This window comes from Anolis sagrei, chromosome 1 (genome assembly GCF_037176765.1).
Source record: "Anolis sagrei isolate rAnoSag1 chromosome 1, rAnoSag1.mat, whole genome shotgun sequence".
Classification (NCBI taxonomy): Eukaryota; Metazoa; Chordata; class Lepidosauria; order Squamata; family Dactyloidae; genus Anolis; species Anolis sagrei.
In genome coordinates this window covers 74,920,644-74,944,676 of record NC_090021.1, presented here as the reverse complement: position 1 = coordinate 74,944,676, position 24,033 = coordinate 74,920,644, and the positions used below count along the sequence as shown (strand labels likewise).

The following is a 24,033-nucleotide window of genomic DNA, read 5'->3' as shown; positions in this document are numbered from 1 at the left end:
AAACACAAAAGCTCTTTGAAACCAAACAATTACAAAATGCAAGCATGTACTACCATTTTCAGTTCCATTATATACCAAGCCTCTTGCTATAGGAAGAGATGCTGAGCCTGCCACATCCATAGGGGTTCAGATCCAGGATCTGCCACTGATGCAAAAAATGAGAATGATCAAACACCATTATTAGTAAAATGGAAACAACATGAATGTATATGCTTCAATATGTCCTTGTTCATGTTGCCACCATTTACTAACATGGAGTGGGAAAATCTGTAATCGCTGGAAATTGCAGATGTGACCCAGAAGATCTGTGATCCACTGTAGTTGTGCATCAGGGAAACCTATTGGTGTAACAAAAAACAACATCTCTTACACCTTTCAATGATTGTAGTGCATACTAAGAAGAATGTGTGATTAGGCTGGTTCTCCAGGTTTCTCTGCTATCACTCTGTTTCAGTTGATAAAATAGATGAATGTGAAAAGCATCATGTCATGTGTTTTGGCATCATGTTATGTGGTTTGCTTTGCTACTATGGAGAGACAGAAAGAAGGGTTAACAGGTTTCTGGCTTTGGTGGCACCTACATATTTTTCTGTAACTGCTCCACCCAAAGCACTTGAAACCTAGAAACTGCAGCATCAGACTTAAGAGTACCAGATGCTCTTCACTGCACTTCTTTGTGAAATGAACCAATATTAGAGAAAACATGTAAGAGAAGGTTGTGTGTATGTATGGTTTTATTATTTGGTAATGTGTGCTACTGCAAATGCAAATAAACCAATTTTTATTTATTCATAGTTCTAATGGCAAATCGTTGCCATGGTCTGAACCAGGAGGAAGACAAGCTTCCAAGGGAGAACACATGTGGCACAGACTCTCAGTGCATGTGAAGGACAAGGAACCAGGATGCAACCAGACCGCTGTGATCAAGCCCCTAACTAAAAGCTATTCAGGCCAAAGCAAAAGCCTGACTTTTTCAGACATCAGCAGCAAGACTCTGTACAATGTGGAGGAAGAACAAGAGAGTGAACCAGTGGGTTTCATCCAACTGAACAGTCCATCTACAGTTGTACACAAACGAGTGATGGTGACACCACCACTGCAAGCAACACCTGAGGAAGCCCAACCATTTTTGTCCGAACAGAGTCCCAAAGCTCTACCACAAACAAATGCTATGGAGCAGCTGCAAGGTGCAGTCAACAAATTTGCCACTGGCATTCCTGACATCAACTCTGTGATCTCTGTGCCTGGCACAGGGAATGGGGTAAAAGCTATCCATTATTCTCCAGTGATGCCACAGCAGCAGCAGAAGCAGGCATTGCCCAACCAGACAGACACGTTCAATAAAGAGCCAGTTTCACTCCCACCTGCTGAAGAGGAGGAGGAAGTAGATGAAAACTTTAAGCTCCTTCAAGAGTATGTGTATGAGACGCAAGGGAACCTAGAAGAGGAAGAGAAGCGGGCAACCAACAAACAGACTCTAGAAGATTCACCAGCCCTGACACCCCCATCTCCTTTCCGAGATTCAGTGGCTTCAGGCACTTCTATGCTTGGCTCCCCTGTATCAGCCTCTGTGCTTTGCACACCTCCCAATGCAATCTATGCCTCTGTTGTCCTGAGGGATTATAAGCAAAGCTCATCCACTCTCTAGAATAGAGGCTGTTGTGACAAAAGTATGTGGACCATGTCTCTTCTCTCAGCTTTAATTTGATGAGGAGAACCAGTATAAGCCATGGAAGAGGAGGAGAACTAACGTGGTGTTGTGTATATGATGGGGCAAAAATGTGTTTTCTGCACTAAATTAATTTTGGAGGGCTCTAGTTCTTTATCTGTTGTGGGTTTTTTAAAGGGGGAGTATTGTATTCAAAGTATTGTATTCTGAGAGGACTACAGGAATCGTGACAAAGCACAAACCCCATATGCAGGTTCTATAGCAAAAAGAAATTTTAAAAATGATCAATAAGTACACAATGGTCACACACACTGTCACACACTCTCTTGGCAACACTTGAATATGACTCTGTGTAACACAACCACAGGCAATGCATTAGCACATACCATGGCTCTTCATTGCCATTGAATGCCAGACTCTAATGCAGCAACATCTGTATCAGAAAGAAGGAAGGAGGAAGAGTTCTCTGGTTTAGTTTTTGTTATGCTTCCTTAGATGGAAGCAACATTTCTTTTCTCAAGTTTGTTTTGGAGAAGCAAAAAAAAAAATTAGCATGCAAGTATCTCATTTATAATAAACATTTAGAACATCCAATTTAGATCCCCCATTGTCATTTTAAAGGACCTGAGTAGACACAACAAAGACATAAAAAGGTTTCTTGATGTGAACCAAGGCAGAAATCCTTATAGTAGTGAACATTAGATGTACCCTTTTGTAGAAGATTGCGAGCCAGGTGACTATACTGTTATGGCAAACTTCCCTGTAGCAAAATAATATATACCAACTCAACTTTCATAATCTGATGCATCTGCCATGTGGTTACATTGTTTGTTTGTGTTACTATGAAAACAAGTACATATAAAATAATTATATATTTTGAGCAACAATTACTACTACTTTAAATTAAAAAGCAATTCTTAACCGTGGCTCATTAGATTCATGGTAGAGTCAAGAGAGTGCGTGTATGTGTCTTTGTATGTATGTGTGTGTATAACTGTATAGAACATGTGATATGTAACATCTAATAACTGCCATGGATGAGTGTCCTACAAGTATACTATTGATATTTTTATGTTTCAACCATGTTTTATATTGCATTGTTTAAACATATACTATAGATCTTTGGAAGTTTGTATGCTGTGCTGAAACATTTTTAAAAGGCTGAGCCTTCCCTTATAATAGGGTGCTTGATTTTGCTGATATTCTTGCCATGTGGAATTATGTTGTTGAAAATAACCAGTGCTCCAATAATTTGTTATTTCATGTATTTTAAGCAAATGTGGTTAATAAAAGATGCATCTCTTTTAGAAATCTTGCACATGCCAATATTGTAAAGGTGGATGTGGGGAAAAATATCTATACTATTCCAAGTTACTTTAGATAAATGAAAGATATTTTTCCCATAGTAGAGAGCTGTCTTCAATGCTTTACAAGCAGACTGTGCATTTTTCTCATGATCACTTGATCTACAATATCAGTCTTATGTCCATCCTCCATATTTTAATAACGGGAATAAGTTCAGCTTTCATCATGCTATGAATAGAATAGCCTTTTCTACATTATACTGTATTTCTTATGTTCTCTGCTCACTTTTGTCATATAAGGAAGAAGGAGATCAAGTGAAAATGAAAATCAAACATGTCAAGATCTAATGGTTGATGGAACTGCTTCTCTCAGTGGAACTGAAAGTTGGGAGATTCTGCCTTCCCATTACAATCATGAGGTAATCTATTAAATTTGCTCCAGAGGGACATAATCCAGGTTGTCAGGCAGCCTGAGGAGGGCTAGAGAGACAGAGAGGAGATAGAAATTCCAATACCTCACTAGGATTAGCTAATAGTGTGGTATTTGGTTTAGTCAAGATCTGAGAAAGACAAAGATGTGTGTAAGTATCAAATCTTATTACTTCATCATCCTTCCTGCTTCTCCTCTGCCACCTTGAAGATCACACCTGGTGGCAAATTATGGCAAATTATGAAGGACAGAAACACATTATAATGTTTGCATGCAGTAAGATACTAAAAAAACAGCAGCAGGACATTGGGAAATGTCTCATCAGGATGAGTTGATTGCTGTCCTTGCTGCGCATAGCTAGAGCCTTTGGAGATATTGAGACAGTGGCCATGCTGCCTGAAGGACTGTGGCATCCAAAAAAGTAAGTTTCACAAGCTTTGCTTTAAACACAGTAATCTTTGCTTCTATGGTAATATATCCAGCCAGATGAAATGTAACCATTATTTTTGCCAAATATGTGCATCTGTAGGCATAAAGATGTGGATACCATGAAAAGGTTGGAAGGGAAAGTCCCCTTGAACAAACATCCTTAAACATTAACTTCATTAAATACTACAGAATGTAATAATCTAAGATTGGAAGTCCATGTGATTAGTGGCCTGAGTGTTTAGCTAGAGCTCAGGTTCGAATCTCTACTCAGCTATAGAACCCCTTGGGAAAGTCACATTCTCTTAGCTATAGAAGAAGGCAATAGCAAATCTACTCGGAATAGAGCTTGCCTAAAGAATCCTGTGATAAGCTTGCCATTAGATTGAGTTGACTTGATGGCACATGAGAACCCTAGTTAGTATTTGATAAGAGACCACAGAGAATGTTATTGATTGTATTTCAGAGGAAGGCCACAACAAACAACCTCAGATTATTTCTTACCTAAGAAAGCCCTATGAAATTAATGGGGTCAATGGATGTCCTGAAGATTATCATAAGTTGGTGCAAACTCAAAGGTACACAGCAACAACAAAGTTAATGGGTTTCAACGGTACATTCATTCATTGATTTGTCCACTCATTTATTCAATGGTTTTATGACATAGTGGGTTGAATCCAAGGCAGAAATCCTTTAACTCGGTGGACATTTGTTCTCCTCCCATTCCACACAGCCAACTATTTAAGTAAAAACTTGTTGATTTTGAGGAGGCTTGGTGGGGATGGGAGAAATGGTCCCATCCCACTTCTGTTATTAGCAGCATTCCATCAATAGAAGGACACAGCTGGACCAAGTCGACATATGCTCAGGACAGGCAAGAATATTAAATAGTATAAAAACAGCTATTTGGAAAAACAAATAATTTTTAAATATTCAAGATGTTATCTTTGGGTAACTTGCAGAGGAAGAAAGTTTAACTTCTTTGAAGCATTCAAGATGAATTATTTTTTTCAAACACTTCCCATTAATGATGTTAGTAAAATTAGAGCATCCTTATCTTTCAAAAATTCTAATTTGGTCACAGAATAATGTTCTTTCTTGCTTTCACTCTTAGTTTGCTTCTTAGGCCTTCAACAAGGTCATCTCACAACCAAATCTGACTGGTGATACAGTTTGTACCACCAGTCCCAGAAAACTCCAGCCAACTTGGCTAGTGGTATGCAGGCTGAAGTAGAATGGGGCATGTAGTCTAATACAGCAACATTTCCAACCTATGGCCAACCATCATTTGGACACCTTTGGAAAACTGAGACAGGCCTGTCTACATGGGCCCTTACAAACAGAAAGGAGATAAACCCTTTCCAACAATTCCCCAGCAGCTATACTAAAACCACCAAACTGCTGGTCATGACACTATTTTGGAAACACATTCTAGATCAGCATCCAAGGGCTCCTGAACCAGCAGTGGTATAGAGTAGACCAGTGGTTCTCAACCTGGTGTCCCCAGATGTTTTTGGCCTACAACTCCCAGAAATCCCAACCAGTTTACCAGCTGTTAGGATTTCTGGGAGCTGAAGGCCAAAAACATCTGGGGACCCCAGGTTGAGAACCACTGGGGTAGACAGCTCTAGTGGGGTGCCTTCTTTACCTTAAGGTGCCTGAGGAAAAGAGATGTTCAACAGTGGAACCATCTGCCTCTGTGTGATGGAAGCTCCTTCTTTGGAGGCTTTTAAACAGAGGCTGGATGGCAATCTGTTATAGGTGTTTTGTTTGTGCTTTCCCTGTATTTCAGGGAGTTGAACTAGAAGGACTAGATGGCTTGTGTGGTCTCTTCCAACTCTAAGATTCTATGATTCATTCAGTTCATTACCTAATGACTACTCACTCAAGAGCAAAAATTACAATACTTGATAGTGGTTATCCTAATTTAATGATGGGGAAAATGCAAACTTCGGGTCACATATGGCATCTAAGGTTGGTTTGTGGCCCCTGACTACATCTTTGATGGTCAGATTAGCTTCTTATTGACAAAATGGGTTGAGTTTCCCCTTTTGTAAAACACCAAGAGGGGTGATTCATCATTTAAATAGGTCACGTACCCTATGCATTCTTTATTGCCTTCGACAATACAAAAAAAAACATATATTTTAAAATCAAAGCGAGGATTGCAGAGATTTCTGGTCCCAGATTGCAGCCCCCCCCCCCCCCCCATGCAGCTTTGATATTTTGGCATTTTGGTCAGCCCATGCCATACGTACCATTCCTGCCAATATTGCACAAAATTGCCTAGGTACACCTTTATGATCTTTCACTCTCTTCTGTAAAGAGAGTGAAATCTTTTCAACTTTTGGCATCCCCATTCCTCTTCATAATGGTAACATTTAATTGGGTTTCTGGTTGAACTATACCCATTGGATGCATTCACATAAAAGAATTTATTACTTATTTCTTTATTGGTAAACTAGCTGTATCAACATACTAAATCAATTTAAGGCAAAGTAACAAAATAAACAATGCTGGTCTACTGTGTTTTTGCATGCAACTTTGTAGAAGGCTTTAAAATCTACTGATTTCAGCATTCAGATGCTCATGTATCTGCGTGAATTACAACAGACACTATTTCTCTCTCCCCTCCACCTGCCCCTCACGAGTAGGTGCTTTCTGTACCATCACCACTTCCCAGCATGACCTGGGATGATTATACATGTCATGAGCAGTCCTGGATCAACATAAGGCTAATGAAGCAAGAGACCTAGGCAGATTTTCAATGTGACAAAATTGTCAATAGTCATTTAATATTATTGCCACGGTTTGGGAGAGTTGCCTGTTGGATTTGCTGGATGATGTGCAAAATAATTTAGCTGGTTTTGGAAACTGAACACCTTAAGGTGGGTGAGTGGGTGGGGATGGGGACACCATCTGCCTTCCAATCTCAAGAAGTGAATCTCCTTGAACTGGTCATGACTGTAACTGGCATTTGCTCAAATGAAAACTGCAAGAAGAACAGTGAAATGTAAGGAATCAAGTTCTTGGAGTGTACACCCAAATCATTTTTGTCTAAATATGGGTTAAGAGAAGGGAAACATTTTAAGAAAGGCCAAAGGAACACTTTTCTTAATGGCTTGAGAAGAAGTTAAGATCTTAGCAACATCTCAAATAATGTTTTAAAATTGGTGGGTACGTAAAATGTTATCAATCAGCAAACCTATCAAGAGAAAGAAGCAGCCAAGCTGAAGCAAAGCTCTCATTATGAGATGTTTAATTGGTACTTTTTTTAAAAAAACTACTTGCTAGCAAGTGATCTATGTTATCATTACATCATCATCTTCTGGAGAAGAGCCCAGAGTCTTTGTGAGCTCAGCTACTTCCACAAAAATATGTTAAAAGTTCTCTTTTAAAAGCTTGTAATCCAATAGCAAATAATATAAAAAGGCAAGCCTGAACCACAATATTTCTTGCTCACTATTTGGACAAAGCAACAAACAGAACTGCATATAAACCAATCTGCAGCATAAAAGGAAGCTTCATAACTCCAAACAGAAACTTGCAAAGCTATCTGATCAATTTAATTATTTATTAATTCCAATAGGCAATCATACTCAGAAGTTTTAAATAAATGAATGAATTTTTAAATATAATATTTGAGATAGCCTCATTGTACATCTCTGTGCATTAGTGTGCACACACTTGTCTATACAAGAGGCCTTAAATCATCTGTCAATGAAGGGAGAGCAATGGCACAGTATTTGCTGTGTCTTAGTGGAGCATTAATGGAACTTAGAGCACATACAGACAGCCCCTTTAAGGCAGGAGTTCCCGCAATTAAAAGAGGCCATCCAAATGGCATCCTAGACAAACACGCATTCATTTGCCTCAAACCTGGAAAGCCCTGGTTTGTTGCAAATTTGTTAGTGGGTTTATTCTGTGCTTTCTTGGAAGGCACAGGATAAACCCACAACTTCCACTATCTGGACTGCTCCCTCAAAAGTTCTGGACTTTTGAGGAGGCAAACCAGACAGTAGTCCCATGGTTTTCCAGGCAAAATTAGCCCAGAAAACCATAGGACACAAATCCTCTCCCCACCCAAACCCTTTTTAACAATAAAAGAACTTACCCAGTCTCCACTCACATGGTGCCAGAGCTCTCCTGGCATGTAGGAATGATGTGCCAGGAGAAAGGGGGAGGAGTAAAATCTCTCCTGCCCCCCTTCTCCTGGTGCATCGTTCCTACGTGCCAGGAGAGCTCTGGCACCACGTGAGTGGAGGCTGGATAAGTTCTTTTATTTTTAAAAGGGGTTTGGGGGAGGGGATTAGAGTGTCCAGGTGTTCTTCAGATAAGTTCTGGGAGCACATCTGGACACCCACCCCAGAAAGCACAGGCTAGGATCCGAGCACAGGCTAGGATTTTAAAAACGTGAATGTTCTCAGATTAAAGGGCTGTTTGGATGCACCCTCAGTTTGAGTCACTATGCATTTGTGTAGCCTGCACATCACCATGATCCCCACTTCCCCAAAATGCATAAAGGAATGTTCATTGAAGAAGTGGAGAATCCCAAGTTCTGGGGCTCCACCTGTTCCTTCTGTGATCCCAATCTTAATCTAATGCCCAGGTGTGTCTGGTTTTGCTGATGTAAGGCTATATTGCTTCCCATGGTTGTTCTTCCTATCTTTGATGGCAAGAGAACTTGCAAGTAGATCTTGAGCCATTTGCCCCGTCATTATGTTCACTGTGTAGCAGCAGCTCCTAGTTTTTTTAAAATAACATATTAGAAGTATTTCTTACATGCCTTTTAAAAACAGCAGAGTCCTGTCACCAAGCGGTATTTGAAATGACTCCAATAATTCACTACCCAAACTAGCCTAAAATGGTTGCATTTTCAGACCTCATGTATTCCATCAAAATCCTCTCAAGAAATAAATGTTGTTTCTGCATGAAAGCAGCTGGCTGGGAACAAAAAAAAAAAAATAGGCATAGTGCAAAGCTCTAAAACCTCATATTCCTCTATTTTTAGACAAACTTCGGGCTCATTTCTTAGCATCTTGTTTCCTGTTGCCTTGGGGGAGTGTGAAGGGGTAATCTTTAGCAATTCATCCATTCAAAAGATCTCCAGTGACATTCATGTGTATAACATTCGTCTGTAAGCAGCAGAGTGTGGTGCAAGACTGACACCTTTGTTATTAAGTCTGCACAAATATTCTATCACCACCCTCTCCACTTTCCCAGCCCAGTAAAAAAAGAAGCAAGATTCAAAAATGCCCAGAATAATTCAATAAATATTCCACAATAAAAGAAAAGAATTGTGTTATGCTTTATTTACAAAGCAGAGATTTTTTTTCTTTTTCTAATCTGTTCAATGACAGGGATTCATTTCTCCCTGTTCCATTTAACAAAAACTATGCAATTAAAGAAAAAATATAAGCTGCTCAGTCAGATAAATTGGGTCTACCTCTTTTATCATTGAGTTGTTCCCCCCCCCCCCCACCACCACCACCACCACCAACTTGTGCTATGTCATGTACCATTCCATATTACAGCAAGAGATAGAGTGGGTGATGCCCAATTGCATATAATGGGTTGCAAACTCTGGGAAGCTGAGGGCTCATCTAAACAGCAGCTAAAACGCAGGCTTTCCTGAGTTAAAGGAGAGGATGGCTACATGACACTAGCGTTAACCATGCACTGATTTGTTGCAACTGGAAAATGTGCATATGTTGCAACCGGAAAATGTGCACTGATTTGTTCCAGCTGGAAAATGTGCATATTTGCATCACTGAATATCCCTGCACTTGCAAACAACTCATGACCCCCCCCCCCCCCCCCCCCGGTGGAGACTGCTCCAGCACATGTCCACTTTTTTAAAAGCCCAAAATAGATGATCAGCTGATTGGGCTGCAAAATGGACACACAGCTCATTTAAAGGAAGCACAAACAGAAAATAATTAAAACTCTCTGAAATCCTTTATTTTAAACTTTATACTATTAAACAGAGCTTGAATAAACAATTGGGGGAAGAGAGAAATCACTCCATGATGTTCTGAAGCTCATATGCACACATGTGAATCTGCTTTTATTTATATTAACATATTTGGATGTGCACATGTGCAGTCCAAAGCATAACAAAGTGATTTAAAAAAAAAAACCTTCCACCAGATGTCCCCTGTCTGCCCTCTATCTTGTTCCAATATAGAGGTAGCCTGTGAAGATGCCGTGGGACCCAATCATGGGACCAACAGGTCTGTGTGGAGACATGTTCTCAGGTCCCCCCCCCTTTTTTTGTCCTCCATTTAAAACCCACATTTTTGTGTTGTCTGGAGGCACCCTGAGTCTCCCAAATGGCACAGTGCCTCCACAATTCTTGCTCTCTAACTTCTGGAAAAATTTTAAGGAGCATTGCTTTGCCTTTTTTCTTAAACAATTCTTAAAAAGTTCCCCACTTCACCATCATAGAAGTACGTCAGCAATTTCTTTTTACAATCACAGGCACTATCAATATGTTCCCATAACAGTCATGCAAATACATTTCAGAAAGTGAAGCAAATCTCAGATTTTCTCTGCTCTTTTATGAAAGAGCTCTCCTCTGGCCAAAAACAAAATGTGACTTTGAATAAAGGGCAAAGCATGATACCACAAAATAAAGGAAATACTTTTGTGCATTTGGCATTTTGTAACTATGTCCTTTGTTAAGCTCCTAATAATCTTTCTTTCTTTCTTTTTTTGAACAAATGGAAAATGGTTATGCATTACCACAAGAAACATTAGCTAGGTGTGGAATTTCTGTGTTTTGGGAGTTACCTGTCAGCTCTTATTGTTCATTTGGAAACTGTGAGGAAATAACTCATCTTAGGACAAATTGACAGCATAAATGATATTATATACACTTTTTGTTGTTGTCACAATTAATCAAATAAGACACCCTGACACATTATGGTTTCACCTTAGTTCATCCGGAGCCCCTGGTGGTGCAGTGGGTTAAACCCCTGTGCCGGCAGGACTGAAGACCGACAGGTCGCAGGTTCAAATCTGGGGAGAGGCGGATGAGCTCCCTCTATCAGCTCCAGCTCCTCATGCGGGGACATGAGAGAAGCCTCCCCGAAGGATGATAAAAAACATCAAAAAAATCATCCGGGCGTTCCCTGGGCAACGTCCTTGCAGACAGCCAATTCTCTCACACCAGAAGCGACTTCTGTCACGACAAAAACAAACAAACAAACAAAAACCTTAGTTCATCTTAAGAGGAGACTAATAACTAGATCGGACACTGACAAACTTTAATGTAAGATTGGCATCTTCCACTTGGCTAAAGAAAATTCCCAGGAATGCTTCTTTGACTCTCTTTCATTTTCTCATTTTCATACTATTTTAACTTCCATGGTTTCATTCCACGGAATCTTAATTTGTAGTTGCCCAAGCATTTAGATCCTCTGCTCTTGTGCATAATCAAACCACAAGCCCCAGGATTTCACAGTGCGCAGACATGACAGCTGTTAAAGTGATATCTAATTCTATAGTTGTATGATGTTGAAGAAATACTTGTTTACAATGGAAGCAACAGTATTAGGGATCACCTTATTTGTTACTACAGTAGTTCACATCACCATATTTTCCTCCAAAATATAATCTGCATATGACACACTTCTGGGATATGAGACTGGTTTACAGCCCATTTCTGGAGTTTTGACTGGTAAAGAAGCCTCTCAGATTGTTAACTGGGACTTACAACAGGTACCTCAAAGTATCCTCTTTGCAACAACTCTGTTAACTGCTGTTGTTTACCAGTCACAACTCAAAGTGCTGATTATAATCTATAAACCTACATGGTCAGCTTCGGGTTTTCTATTGGGCCCTATTCTTCCATATCAGTCTGTCAGTGTTTTGAGATCTTTTGGGAATCATCCCCACAGGTACATTTAGTGGGAACACAGAGGGTATGTTCCCAGTGGCTGCTCCCAGTCTCTGGAACTCTCCTCTTGGGCCCCTTATGCACTGCCATATAATCCAGATTGTCAAAACATACAACCCACATTATCTGTTTTGAACTGGATTATATGAGTCTACATATAATCCAGTTCAAAGCAGGTAATCTGGATTTTACATGGCAGTGTAGAAGGGGCACTAGAGAGGTTAACCTGAACAAGTAAAAAAAACTTGTTTCAGCTGACCTTTGAGGGCTAATTGCTCTTGGGAAACGGTCTTTCATAATGCATTGTGTTGTTCATATTTTTCTCTCTCTTTTTTTAATGGTCATGCTTTTAGCTGCTTTCAAAATTTAATGATAATTTAATAATATTTTTACTTTCTTCATTGGAGCCCCCCGGTGGCACAGTGGGTTAAACCCCTGTGCCGGCTGAAGGACGATAAGTTGCAGGGTCGAATCCAGGGAGAGTGTAGATGAGCCTCTATCAGCTCCGGCTCCCCATGCAGGGACATGAGAGAAGCCTCCCACAAGGATGGTAAAATATCAAAACATCTGGGCATCCCCTGGGCAACGTCCTTGCAGGCGGCCAATTCTCTCACATCAGAAGCGACTTGCAGCTTCTCAAGTTGCTCCTGGCACGACAAAAAAAACCTTTTTTCATTGTGTAACTTTTTGGTCATACATGCTACATTTGGAAACTGCTTTGAGTACTAGGCTAAAGATAGGATGATGATGATGATGATGATGATGATGATGATGATGATGACAACGATGACAACTATGATTTGGGGAATGAGAAAGGGGTTAAATGAAACATTACCAGTTCACAAATGATAATTTACAATCTGAGGGCATATTGTCACTTCCCTATTTTTAATGGAGTTTTGAGGGCTCTGATGCTATATTGGGTTGCCAAAGGAAGTTGGGGAATAGGGCCGGGCTTATCACAGCAGGTTAATCACCAGTTGCAGTAAATCTTGCCAATTGAAAGGTTGACAGTTTGAAGTTTGGATTGAAGTGAGCTCCTGATCTTTAGCCAAGCTTCTGCCTATGTAGCAGTTCGAAAACAAAATGTGAATAGATAAATAGGTACCACTTAAAGCGGAGAGGCATTTAAGGCACCCATAAGGAAATGCCAGAAATGTGATTCAATCAAGGAAGAAATTTACTAACAAAGCTCTTCAGCAGGGAAGATGGAGCGAAAGCACCCCTCATGGCCAGGATCAAGCACAAGCCTTCAAGATGCTAAAGATGGGAAAGCCTCTATATACCTCTATCTATGTACAGTTGTCTAAATGGCATATATATGTGTTCTGTGAACTGCCCTGAGTCCCCTTCAGGGTGAGAAGGGCAGAATATAAATACTATAAATAAATAAATAATCTTCATCTTTTAAAAAATATTTGACACATATCAGTATGTAAAACAATATAATATAGTACTTATTATTTATTATGTATCATTTAGTTAATTTATGCCCTGCCTTTCTCCCACCAAGGGATCTCAAACAGCTCACAAAAGAAGGCAGACAGAAATATATCCTGGGAAACCTAGATGCAGAACATGCTACTCAGTGTAAGAATGATGAAAAATTGTATGAAACAAGACATTTACTTTCAGTTATGTATTTGGAAGTAAGCTTTTACCAATAAATTAAAAAAAACCTCCACAACCAAAATGACTAATAGATCTGAAATAGCATCTGAAAGAACAAATACAATTTGTTAATAATAACAGTTCATAGAACAAGTTCATAGAACAAGAATATGGAAGCACCCATACAACTGTGCTAGTTTTCCCATAAAGGATGCCATAGCAAATACTTGGAAAATCCAAATTCCAGTGTTTCTCCAAAGGCAAACAATTTATGGAAATTTAAGTTGCCACAGCTTGATTATCACAAACCACTGAAACTTAAACAATGTGTCACATGAGGTGCAAATAAGATGATATTGCATTCAGTTCTTTCCATTAGGAAAGACAGCTCATTCCAGATAATACACATTAAAAAACAAAGCAAAAACCCAATAACAATTCTTGGATACTTAGTTCCAAAACATCCTGGTAACTAATACAATATGTTCCAGATTTTTCCAAATGTGCCTTTCCTCACATTTGTAACTTTCATTTAATATGCTTTGTTTTAATTTGCTAATATGGTTGCAGAGGCATTTATCTCCAAGGAAATCTGGTTGTATGAGGTAAATGAGTTAATCATAGGAAATACGTATTCCCATTAATGTCTTGGAGGCTCCTGTGAGTATAGAGCAGTTTTGAACTGACAGGCAACTTACCCAATTCAGATGTGGTAACAGAAGGAAATTTACATAATATGCTTGTCATTTACCAACATTTACTACCATTAGTTTTGTTTATTTGGATCCCTTCTATACAGACATAGTCTCCATGTACTGCTCCATGTATTACTGTTCTGTTTTCATGCAGATATTGTGAATACATAAACTTGACAGTATTACATTTCACATCTAGCATTGTTTGCTTAATATTGCAGTTCCAAGTTAGAAAAGATGCTGTGTTTTAAAATACTATTTTGTTCTTACAGACTTCAAAATCATTATGCCATTGATGATGTGGTCTAACAATAACCATGTAGCTCATAATACATTAGTGTTTTTCTCTCTGTTGAAAACACTGATGGCCAATTCCATGTGCAAATGTTATTGCTTCAGCTCTCCAAACATGCCCTGAAGTTTTTCAGTTTGCTTAGTAAATTGCTTTGTGGAACTACCCATTAGTTTCATGAAATCTGTATTGTTTATTAAACAACAGGATTTCAGAGTTGTTAACTTTAAAGAGATTTCTTCAGTTCTTAGCATTCCAATTTTCTCTTCCTTCACATTACAAGTTTCATTAAACCTTAGTGCTATTGAGTCTGTTCAACATCCCACCAACAAAGAAAACTTTAAATAAACTGAATACATTGCTAAATAAATAAACTTGGTGTACTGGAATATTTTCAGAGAATGAAATGATATTACTAACATTCTCTGTTTTTCACTAACTGTATTATAATGCCAGTAATTACAATTGTGTTGTACATTGTGGACTGTAATCTATAAATTTGTTGTAAGAATATAGATTATTTACATAAGTCATTTTTTCTGAGTTTGGTCTAGAGTAGCAACACTCGGGTTGAGCTCCAAGGGCACCTACCGTGCCTGTCTTTATCCCATAGAAGTATTGGGATGGAGTCCAGACCATCCTGTGGGACTAAAATCAGTTCAGCATCACTGCATGATTGCCTTACCTTGGAGATCATCTGTTTCTGCGCCTCCAGAGAGTCCCTGGTCATCACCACATGCCTTTGTTGACATTAGCAAATGCATCTAACAGGAAGAAAGAGATGCAGCAATCCCCTCTCCCTTTCCCTAGTCGCATGGGTGTCTTTGCTGATATTTGCCATGGAAATGGGAGAGCGATATGTGGAGTGTTTTATTTATTTATTACGGCATTTCTAGCCCGCCTTTCTCAGCCCTTTCTCAGGCGGGTTACAGATTGGCAACAATTAGATGCCACACATTCATAAAAGATACAATTAAAAATATTCAACATAGCATTATAAAAACCATATTTAAAAAACATTAAAAACATATAATCACCAGAGTCATTCTGTTAAACTCATTGTCTAGTAACATCATCGGTGAAAAAGAGTACAGTGAAAAGGGGACAGCAATGCCTGACTTTATGGACTGTGGACCACTGGATGACTTCTCCTAATGCATGGTAAAACCAGGTGAAGCTCCTGCTTGTTGTCTGGACATCTAGGAGCAATTTCTGGCCCAAAGCACATATAAGATCAGTGTAGACAAGCCCTTAGATGTACTCTACCAGTAAAACAATGGATTATTTAGCGTTGATCAGCAAACATATTGACACCCAGTTCTTTAACAATCACAATTAGACTTCACCCCCCCCCCCCAAATAAGGGTGTTGTATATCTTCATCTGTAATAACCTATATATAAATTTGTACTTGTATATATAAACCATAGCATTGTACAGGGCATACAGTTCAAGAAATAAAAATAAATGCCATGTTCTAACCCAACATTCTGTATCTCCTACCAGGATATGATTCACAAGTCTTGAGAATTTAGTTGTTGAACAAAGTATTATCATTACAAAGTACAAACATTAACATATAATTAAATATTAACAACATTTTAAAACATGGTTAAAACCCTTAAAACTTATTAAAACCTATTCAAGATAAAACCATAGCACCCCTGATTGGATCTTAAAAGCCTGGATGCATTTTTTTGTGTCAGGAGCAACTTGCAAGTTGCTTCTGGCATGAGAGAATTGGCCGTCTGCAAGGACGTTGCTCAGGGGACGCCCAGATGTTTGATGCTTGACCATCCTTGTGGGAGGTTTCTCTCATGTCTCAAGGTTTTAGTCTCCTGCTGGAAGAATAGGAGGGAGGAGGCCATTCTGGCTTCCCTGGGCAGAGAGATCCAGAGATTTATACACATTTATGCAAATGTAGAAATAATTCAAATTTGACTCCCATAACCATGGGATTGATATATGTAGTTCCACAAATCAATGGTTTCACTTATTCATTGATAACTTACAGCCTCTTGTACCTGTTCATTGCTACCATTGTTCATTCCATTGAAAACAACATGGTTTGCTTTTATCTGTGATTTCACATAGAATCATAGAATCATAGAATCAAAGAGTTGGAAGAGACCTCTTGGGCCATCCAGTCCAACCCCCTGCCAAGAAGCAGGAATATTGCATTCAAATCACCCCTGACAAATGGCCATCCAGCCTCTGCTTAAAAGTTTCCAAAGAAGGAGCCTCCACCACACTCCGGGGCAGAGAGTTCCACTGCTGAACGGCTCTCACAGTCAGGAAGTTCTTCCTAATGTTCAGATGGAATCTCCTCTCTTGTAGTTTGAAGCCATTGTTCCGCGTCCTAGTCTCCAAGGAAGCAGAAAACAAGCTTGCTCCCTCCTCCCTGTGGCTTCCTCTCACATATTTATACATGGCTATCATATCTCCTCTCAGCCTTCTCTTCTTCAGGCTAAACATGCCCAGTTCCCTAAGCCGCTCCTCATAGGGCTTGTTCTCCAGACCCTTGATCATTTTAGTCACCCTCCTCTGGACACATTCCAGCTTGTCAATATCTCTCTTGAATTGTGGTGCCCAGAATTGGACACAATATTCCAGATGTGGTCTAACCAAAGCAGAATAGAGAGGTAGCATTACTTCCTTAGATCTAGACACTATGCTCCTATTGATGCAGGCCAAAATCCCATTGGCTTTTTTTGCCACCACCTCACATTGTTGGCTCATGTTTAACTTGTTGTCCACGAGGACTCCAAGATCTTTTTCACACATACTGCTCTCGAGCCAGGCGTCACCCATTCTGTATCTTTGCATTTCATTTTTTCTGCCAAAGTGGAGTATCTTGCATTTGTCACTGTTGAACTTCATTTTGTTAGTTTTGGCCCATCTCTCTAATCTGTCATGATCGTTTTGAATCCTGCTCCTGTCCTCTGGACTATTGGCTATCCCTCCCAATTTGGTGTCATCTGCAAACTTGATGATCATACCTTCTAGCCCTTCATCTAAGTCATTAATAAAGATGTTGAACAGGACCGGGCCCAGGATGGAACCCTGCGGCACTCCACTTGTCACTTCTTTCCAAGATGAAGAGGAAGCATTAGTGAGCACTCTCTGTGTTCGTCCACTTAACCAATTACAGATCCACCTCACCGTAGTTTTGCCTAGCCCACATTGGACTAGTTTCCTTGCCAGAAGGTCATGGGGGACCTTGTCGAAGGCCTTACTGAAATCCAGGTACGCTACATCCACGGCATTCCCCGCATCTACCCAGCTTGTAGCTCTATCGAAGAAAGAGATCAGATTAGTCTGGCATGACTTGTTTTTGATAAATCCATGTTGACTATTAGCGATGACTGCATTTGTTTCTAAGTGTTTGCAGACCGCTTCCTTAACAATCTTTTCCAGAATCTTGCCCGGTATCGACGTGAGGCTGACCGGACGGTAGTTGTTTGGGTCATCCTTTTTTCCTTTCTTGAAGATTGGGACCACATTGGCCCTCCTCCAGTCTGCTGGAACTTCTCCCGTTCTCCAAGAACTCTCAACATATCCAAATGAGATCCAGAAATGTATGTCCAGTAGATATTGGGGAATTGAATTGTACTCTGATTTTAATATGAATACTAAATGTTGCAAATGAAAATTATGGCTAGGCGACCTCTATGTTGACTTGATCCACTGCCTACAGCTTACTTGCAGACCAGCCCCAGAGCCTTTCTCTCCAAATGGATTTGGCCTGAACAGGCCTTCACATCAAAGACTGCCCTCTGTGAAGGACTACTCAAGTCACCCGTTGGTGTATTTGACTTGGCATATTGAGCTAGCTGGCTTTCAGATTTTGTTCAGACAGAATTGGCATGAAATATGACAGATGCAAGCCAAATAATTGCTGATGAGCAAGCCTAAGGGATTACCAGCCAGCTGCAATGACCAAGATGACTTGAACAGCTTCTCTCAGCTTGTGAAAATCATCAGATGCTTAACACTGTGAGCTAGGCTTAAGCAGCACTTGGCAGGATCAGCACTTATGCTGGCTAAAGAAGAAATAAACGCTCTTTTCTCATAGTCACTAAGGTCTATGTGGTAGAGTAACAGGGAGAAAAATAATCTTACTGAGTTATGTATGTGTCTGAGAGAAAGAGAGACTGAGGAAGGAGAATGCAAATAAAGGAGTACATTTGTGCATTTTTCCCAGCAACAGATGTCAGGAGAGCCCAGAGACTTGAGGCTGAGGAATAGACAGAAAGCCACGATAACTATTATGCTTGTACCAAATGAGCAGAGGAACAAATAATTGCTTGAACTAATAATTCAGTTTGCATAATAATTCAGCTAGGTCAGCAAAGAAGCCTTTATATTCAGCAATGAGAAATTGCTGCTATGCTCCCTTCTTTTTAATATTTCATCCCAAGAATATCCCATTTGCCTTTAGATACCTTCATTTTGTCCTGACTAATTACAAACTTTGTTTGTTTGGCAAACAAATTAAAATAATCTGGCAATGGAAATTGGTTCTTTTTCCCAGCCTAGTACATTTGTTAAAGTTCAGGTATGCAGACGGTTATGTGAATTTCAGTTTCCACAAGAATCAAGGGGTTCTAAGCATGGCATATCAAGCCTCTCAGGAGGCCAGATGAGACACAAACCAGTTAAAGGCAAAATTAGAGACTTTATTCTCAAGGACTGGAGAGGATGTTAGCAGAGACAGCACTCCAAAGAACTTGCACACCTGAATAGGCATATTTATTGCATTTTGGCAGCTATTGAAGAATACCTCTATAGCTTCTGATTGGTTTAGAACAGCATTTCTCAACCTGGGGGTCAGGTCCCTTGGGGGGGGGGGGTCATGAAGGGGTTTCAGAGGGGTTGCCAAAGACCATCATAAACCAAAAGGGTCACCTGGTCCAACTTCTTGTCTTAACCATCACCCAGATGACTTTTTCATCAGCCACCCCAAGACTTTGGAATGACCTGCTGGAAGAGCTCCGACAGCTAGATCATCTATCAGAATTTAAAAACCATCTAAAGTCCTATTTCTTCTGGCAGGCCTACCCAGCCAGTTTTAAGCATGAATTTTAAACTTGTGTCTTGTGTTTAATCACTGTTCTGTGTATTTTAATATGTTTTTTATAGAAATACATTTTAATATTATCTTTTGTAGAAATACATTTTAATATGTGTATTTATATAATTTTTACAATGAGTATGTATTTTAATTTTGCTGCAACCCACCCTGAGCCACGAAGAGAGGCGGGTAGGAAATATAGTAATAGGAAGAAGAAGAAGAAGAAGAAGAAGAAGAAGAAGAAGAAGAAGAAGAGGAGGAGGAGGAGGAGGAGGAAGAAGAAGAAGCCTCAAGTTAAAGCATTCCTGGCATCCAGAGGCCATCTAGCCTCTGTTTAAAAAGTTCCAGAGAAGGAGATTCTACCACACTCCAAAGCAGCATATTCCACTGTCAAGCAGCCCTGACCATCAGGAGGTTCTTCCTAATGTTTAGATGGAATTTCTTTTTCTGTAGTTTGAATCTGTTGCTCTGTATCTTAGTCTCTGGAGCTGCAGAAGACAAGCTTCTCCATCTTCAACATGACATACTTTCAAATATTTAAACATAGCTATCACATCATCTCTATAACATCTCTACAAAATAAGAGGTACTCAGCATATGATTAGAAATAGTCAGTAGTTTATCCTTGTTTTTAAAATATCATTCCTGTTGGAGATGAGAGAAGAATTTTATATATGTTTTCAAGCAGACAGCCTGAGGTTCCAAGACAATGGATAACTAAAATTAGAAATTATGAGTATCAGCATGAGTTATAAAAAGACATATACATCTTAATATGATTATTTCCATCATTTTATTTGAAACGGATCTCATTGAGGCAAGCCTCAATTTCACTTACATCTGAAATTGCATTCCTAATTGATAAGATCTTCACTAGTATGACATATACCTTTTTGATTTGTAAAACCTTGACAGAAATTACTTTTTAAATGTCCACACGATAGACTATCATGAGTTGTGAATTAAGAATATGTAACTTTATGAATGACAACAAATGTTTCTTGTTGCACTGTGTGCACTTTAGAATATTGAATGTTTCCATATGCCATCAGTGAGATGGGTCCCAATCATCTGTGGTAGAACACAAGAGGTTATGAGCTGTATTTGCAAAGAAACGAATTTCACATTCCTCTTGGCAGACTGCTGAAAGTGAACATTCTTAAAAAATTTATGAAATGCCTATTAAATAATTCATTAACTAGGTCCATATGAGGATAATACTTCTGAAGTCAGCTGAATTATCACGCCCCTTTGGCACTGCCTAGTCCCTGAAAATAATTAAACATGGTAATAGCTTCTTAATTGTGTCCTTTAATTTGTTGTCATTAGAGAGTGGTTATGTGATATGCCATATTATAATAGGGGAGCAGTTAGAAATATGCTTTCTATAAATCTGTTCAGGTATTTTCTTCCCTTTTATATAACTTCCAGTTGGAATAAGGAACAGAAAGCTAAAATCAGTGATGGATATGCTCCCTTGGACTCAATTTGGAAAGATGTTTGCCTCAAACTGCATATTATTATTGTATGTATGTTGTTAAATTGAGAAACATGTATCAGAGTTTAAATCAAGATCAATGTGTTTTAAGCTTGTTCATATCCCAAGCTCCATGTTTACTACTGTTCCTCACTGGTACCACAACAAATTTGAAAAGCTATCCGCCAGTATTGCAGTAAAATTGGGACAATGCTGTATACTTTCCAAATGTCCCAACTAGGTAGGGACAATCCCAATTAATCCTATGTGTCCCACTTTTTCAGCTGCTTTTTGAACTTCCTCTCCTCTCCCCCTCCCCCTTGCCCACAGTTTATTTTAGTTGCTTGAAGCTGGGTGCGAAGCACAAGAGTAAATTCAGAAGGGAGAAAGTGCTAAAAGAGGGTGGAACCTTGCCCTTTCCAGTAGAATCAACCAAAAGCAAACTGCTGAAGCTTCTGAGTTTGTTCGTTCTTTCTCGTAAATAACTTTTACTATCTTGACCATACTCTAATATGGCCAATATTTATTATTTATTTATTTATTTCTGGTATTTATATCCTGTCTCTTCTCGACCCCCGAAGGGGGACTCTGGACAGCTTACATTAGCAGCAATTCAATGCAGTTACATATGAACAACTAAATACAATAACCATTAAAACAAAACCATTAAACCATTAAAATACATAAAATACACAAGCCATTAATTGAACAGTATAAAAGCCTTAATTACCAATAAAATTGTATCCTCATGTAAATCGCCTTTCCAGTCCATTTCCACTAAAGTGCTGATTTATGTCTGCTGACTGAAAGTTTTAATCTGTGAAACCTTAGAGGATATGAGCAATGTAATGTGCCAGCTTCCTAAATTTTACTGCTATCGTGTTCACTCAGTTGCTGTCCTCACAGTATCAAGGAGGAGAACTAGATCATCAACTACCTCTGTTAGAATGCAAACTATTTGTGAGTGTTTGGCTTTGGATGGGTCAACTTATACCATTTTACACAAGACCTGTTGCCACTGGTGAAAGTGAAAACTGCTGAAAGTAGTTTATTTGTGTGATTAATTTCTCCTGCTGGAATAACCAGAATCTCATTATAGAGACTACTATAATGAACATAATCACATCAAAATTTAGTGCAACACTGCTGTCCCACACACCAATCCAGAGCCCTGACTTCTGCTCCAGCTTCCTGGCTTAACTATTTTTTTCCCCGTAATCAAAGAAATGAAGACTTTTTTAAAAAAATGGGGGTTGGATAAGAAGGTCAGATTTGGGGATGCAGTTGGGATAACTATTAAGAAACAGCCAGAACATGGCAATGGTGCTGTTCGGGACAACAAATCAAACATAGTACATTCAGTCCTCATCAGTTGTTAACTGATCTGTGCAGAAAGGTGTTCTAAAAAGTTATCACTACACGTATAGCAAAACAGCATATAACAAAATGCTTAATTAGGCTAAAACAATGCTCTCAGTGTTGCTTTTCATTATGTTGAAACAACTCTTCTTGCTCTACAATACTGTCACATAGGTTTCAACAGTTGTGGAAAAAGGAATTTTGGCAGCAATCATAGTAAAACTTTATTTATATGCCATCCTATCTCCCCGAAGAGGTTTGGGTTGGCATAACCTCCAACACTTCACAATGAAAACGAGAATTCATGTGACAGTGGCCAAAAAAATTGTAGTCCAGCAATGGGAGGGCGAAAAGAGGAACAAAAAAACCCCTATCATTTTATGCAGAAGGTCCTTGGAATGTATGTACTTGTGAAGGTGATGGGACAGAAATAAAAGCTTTTCCAGATGATCTGAAAACACCAGCAGGATTGTATAGGAGAATATGGTCATTCAAATTATCTGTATCTGAACCACAAAAGTCTTTATCATTCATTATCCATACCAGGGGTCCCCAAACTACAGCCCGCGGGCCATTTCCGGCCCGCCAAGGGCACTTATCCGGCCCGCAGAAGAGGAGCGTGCCCCCCCCCCCACACACAGTGCCCCTCCCTTGGCTGGCTCACACTATCCATCAGGCCCAATGGACAGCGTGAGCCAGTCAAGGGCAGCTGCTCTGCGTGGCCTACTCATGCGTAAAGCAACTCGCAAGGTGCTTTACGTGCGAGCAGGCCGCGCGGGGCTGCTCTTCCCTTGGCAGGCTCACGCTATCCATCAGGCCCGATGGGCAGCGTGAACCAGCCAAGGGAGGCTGCCCTGGCGCTCCATGCAGTCATGCCGGCCACATGACCTTGGAGGTGTCTACAGACAACGCCGGCTCTTCGACTTAGAAATGCAGATGAGCACCACACCCCAGAGTCAGACACGACTGGACTTCATGTCAAAGGAAAACCTTTAACTAGGAAAATTGTGGAAGATCCAGGGTGGGAGAAAGAACTCTTGTCTGTTGGAGGTAGGTATGAATATTTCAATTGGCCACCTTGATTACAATTTCATAACCTGACAGTTTTTAGGGAGAATCCTTTGTTGAGAGGTGATTAGCTAGCCCTGATTGTTTCTTGTCTGGAGTTCCCCTGTGTTTGAGTGTTGTTCTTTATATACAGTTATAATTTAAGAGTTTTTTTAATACTGGTAGCCAGATTTTGTTCAGACTAGAAATAGGAAGATTTCCCATTCTCTGCTTCTGGAATTACTGCCTAAAGAGGGCTAGAAAGAACCCCCTCTAAGGGCCCTTCCACACAGCAAAATAAGATATGTGCAATGTGCATAGGAATTTTTTATTGATTTTTTTTTCAAAAAACTATAGTCCGGCCCTCCAACGGTCTGAGGGACAGTGAACTGGCCCCCGGTTTAAAAAGTTTGAGGACCCCTGATCCATATGGTGAATTATGCCCAGGAACAGACCATCAGCCAGCAGAGCTAGTACAACTTTGGAGTTGTGTGCTCCCTGCAGCGAGTTAACAACTTTTGGAATCTCCTACTTTTTCCACCTCTGCCTATCAAGAGCTATCAAAATAATATTGGGGTTGAAGGCACAGTGCATCCTGCCCAAAGTCAGCCTAGTCATTCCCGAGGCAGAGAAACCCGAGGCAGAGAAACTTAATAAGCATTTCTGCCACTAGTGAACAAGTGAGCTATAATAATAACAAAATTAGTTACTAACAGTAGTTATAGTTAATTGGCAGAGCAAATCTGCTAC

The 24,033-nt window shown here is 39.7% G+C and overlaps 1 protein-coding gene across 4 annotated transcripts in view; it reads left to right on the top strand.

The window, feature by feature from the left end:
- Positions 1-2,980, top strand: part of GRM1 (glutamate metabotropic receptor 1) — a 231,509-nt gene extending 228,529 nt beyond the window's left edge. For 3 of the 4 annotated variants that reach the window (XM_060753514.2, XM_060753515.2, XM_060753513.2), the window contains exon 9: positions 796-2,980. In XM_060753514.2, coding sequence (XP_060609497.2) covers positions 796-1,648 — 853 coding nt within the window. In that variant the 3' untranslated portion in view covers positions 1,649-2,980. The remainder of the gene's footprint in view (positions 1-795) is intronic. The other variant, XM_060753516.2, reaches the window with a different exon arrangement.
- Positions 2,981-24,033: the final 21,053 nt, after the last annotated feature.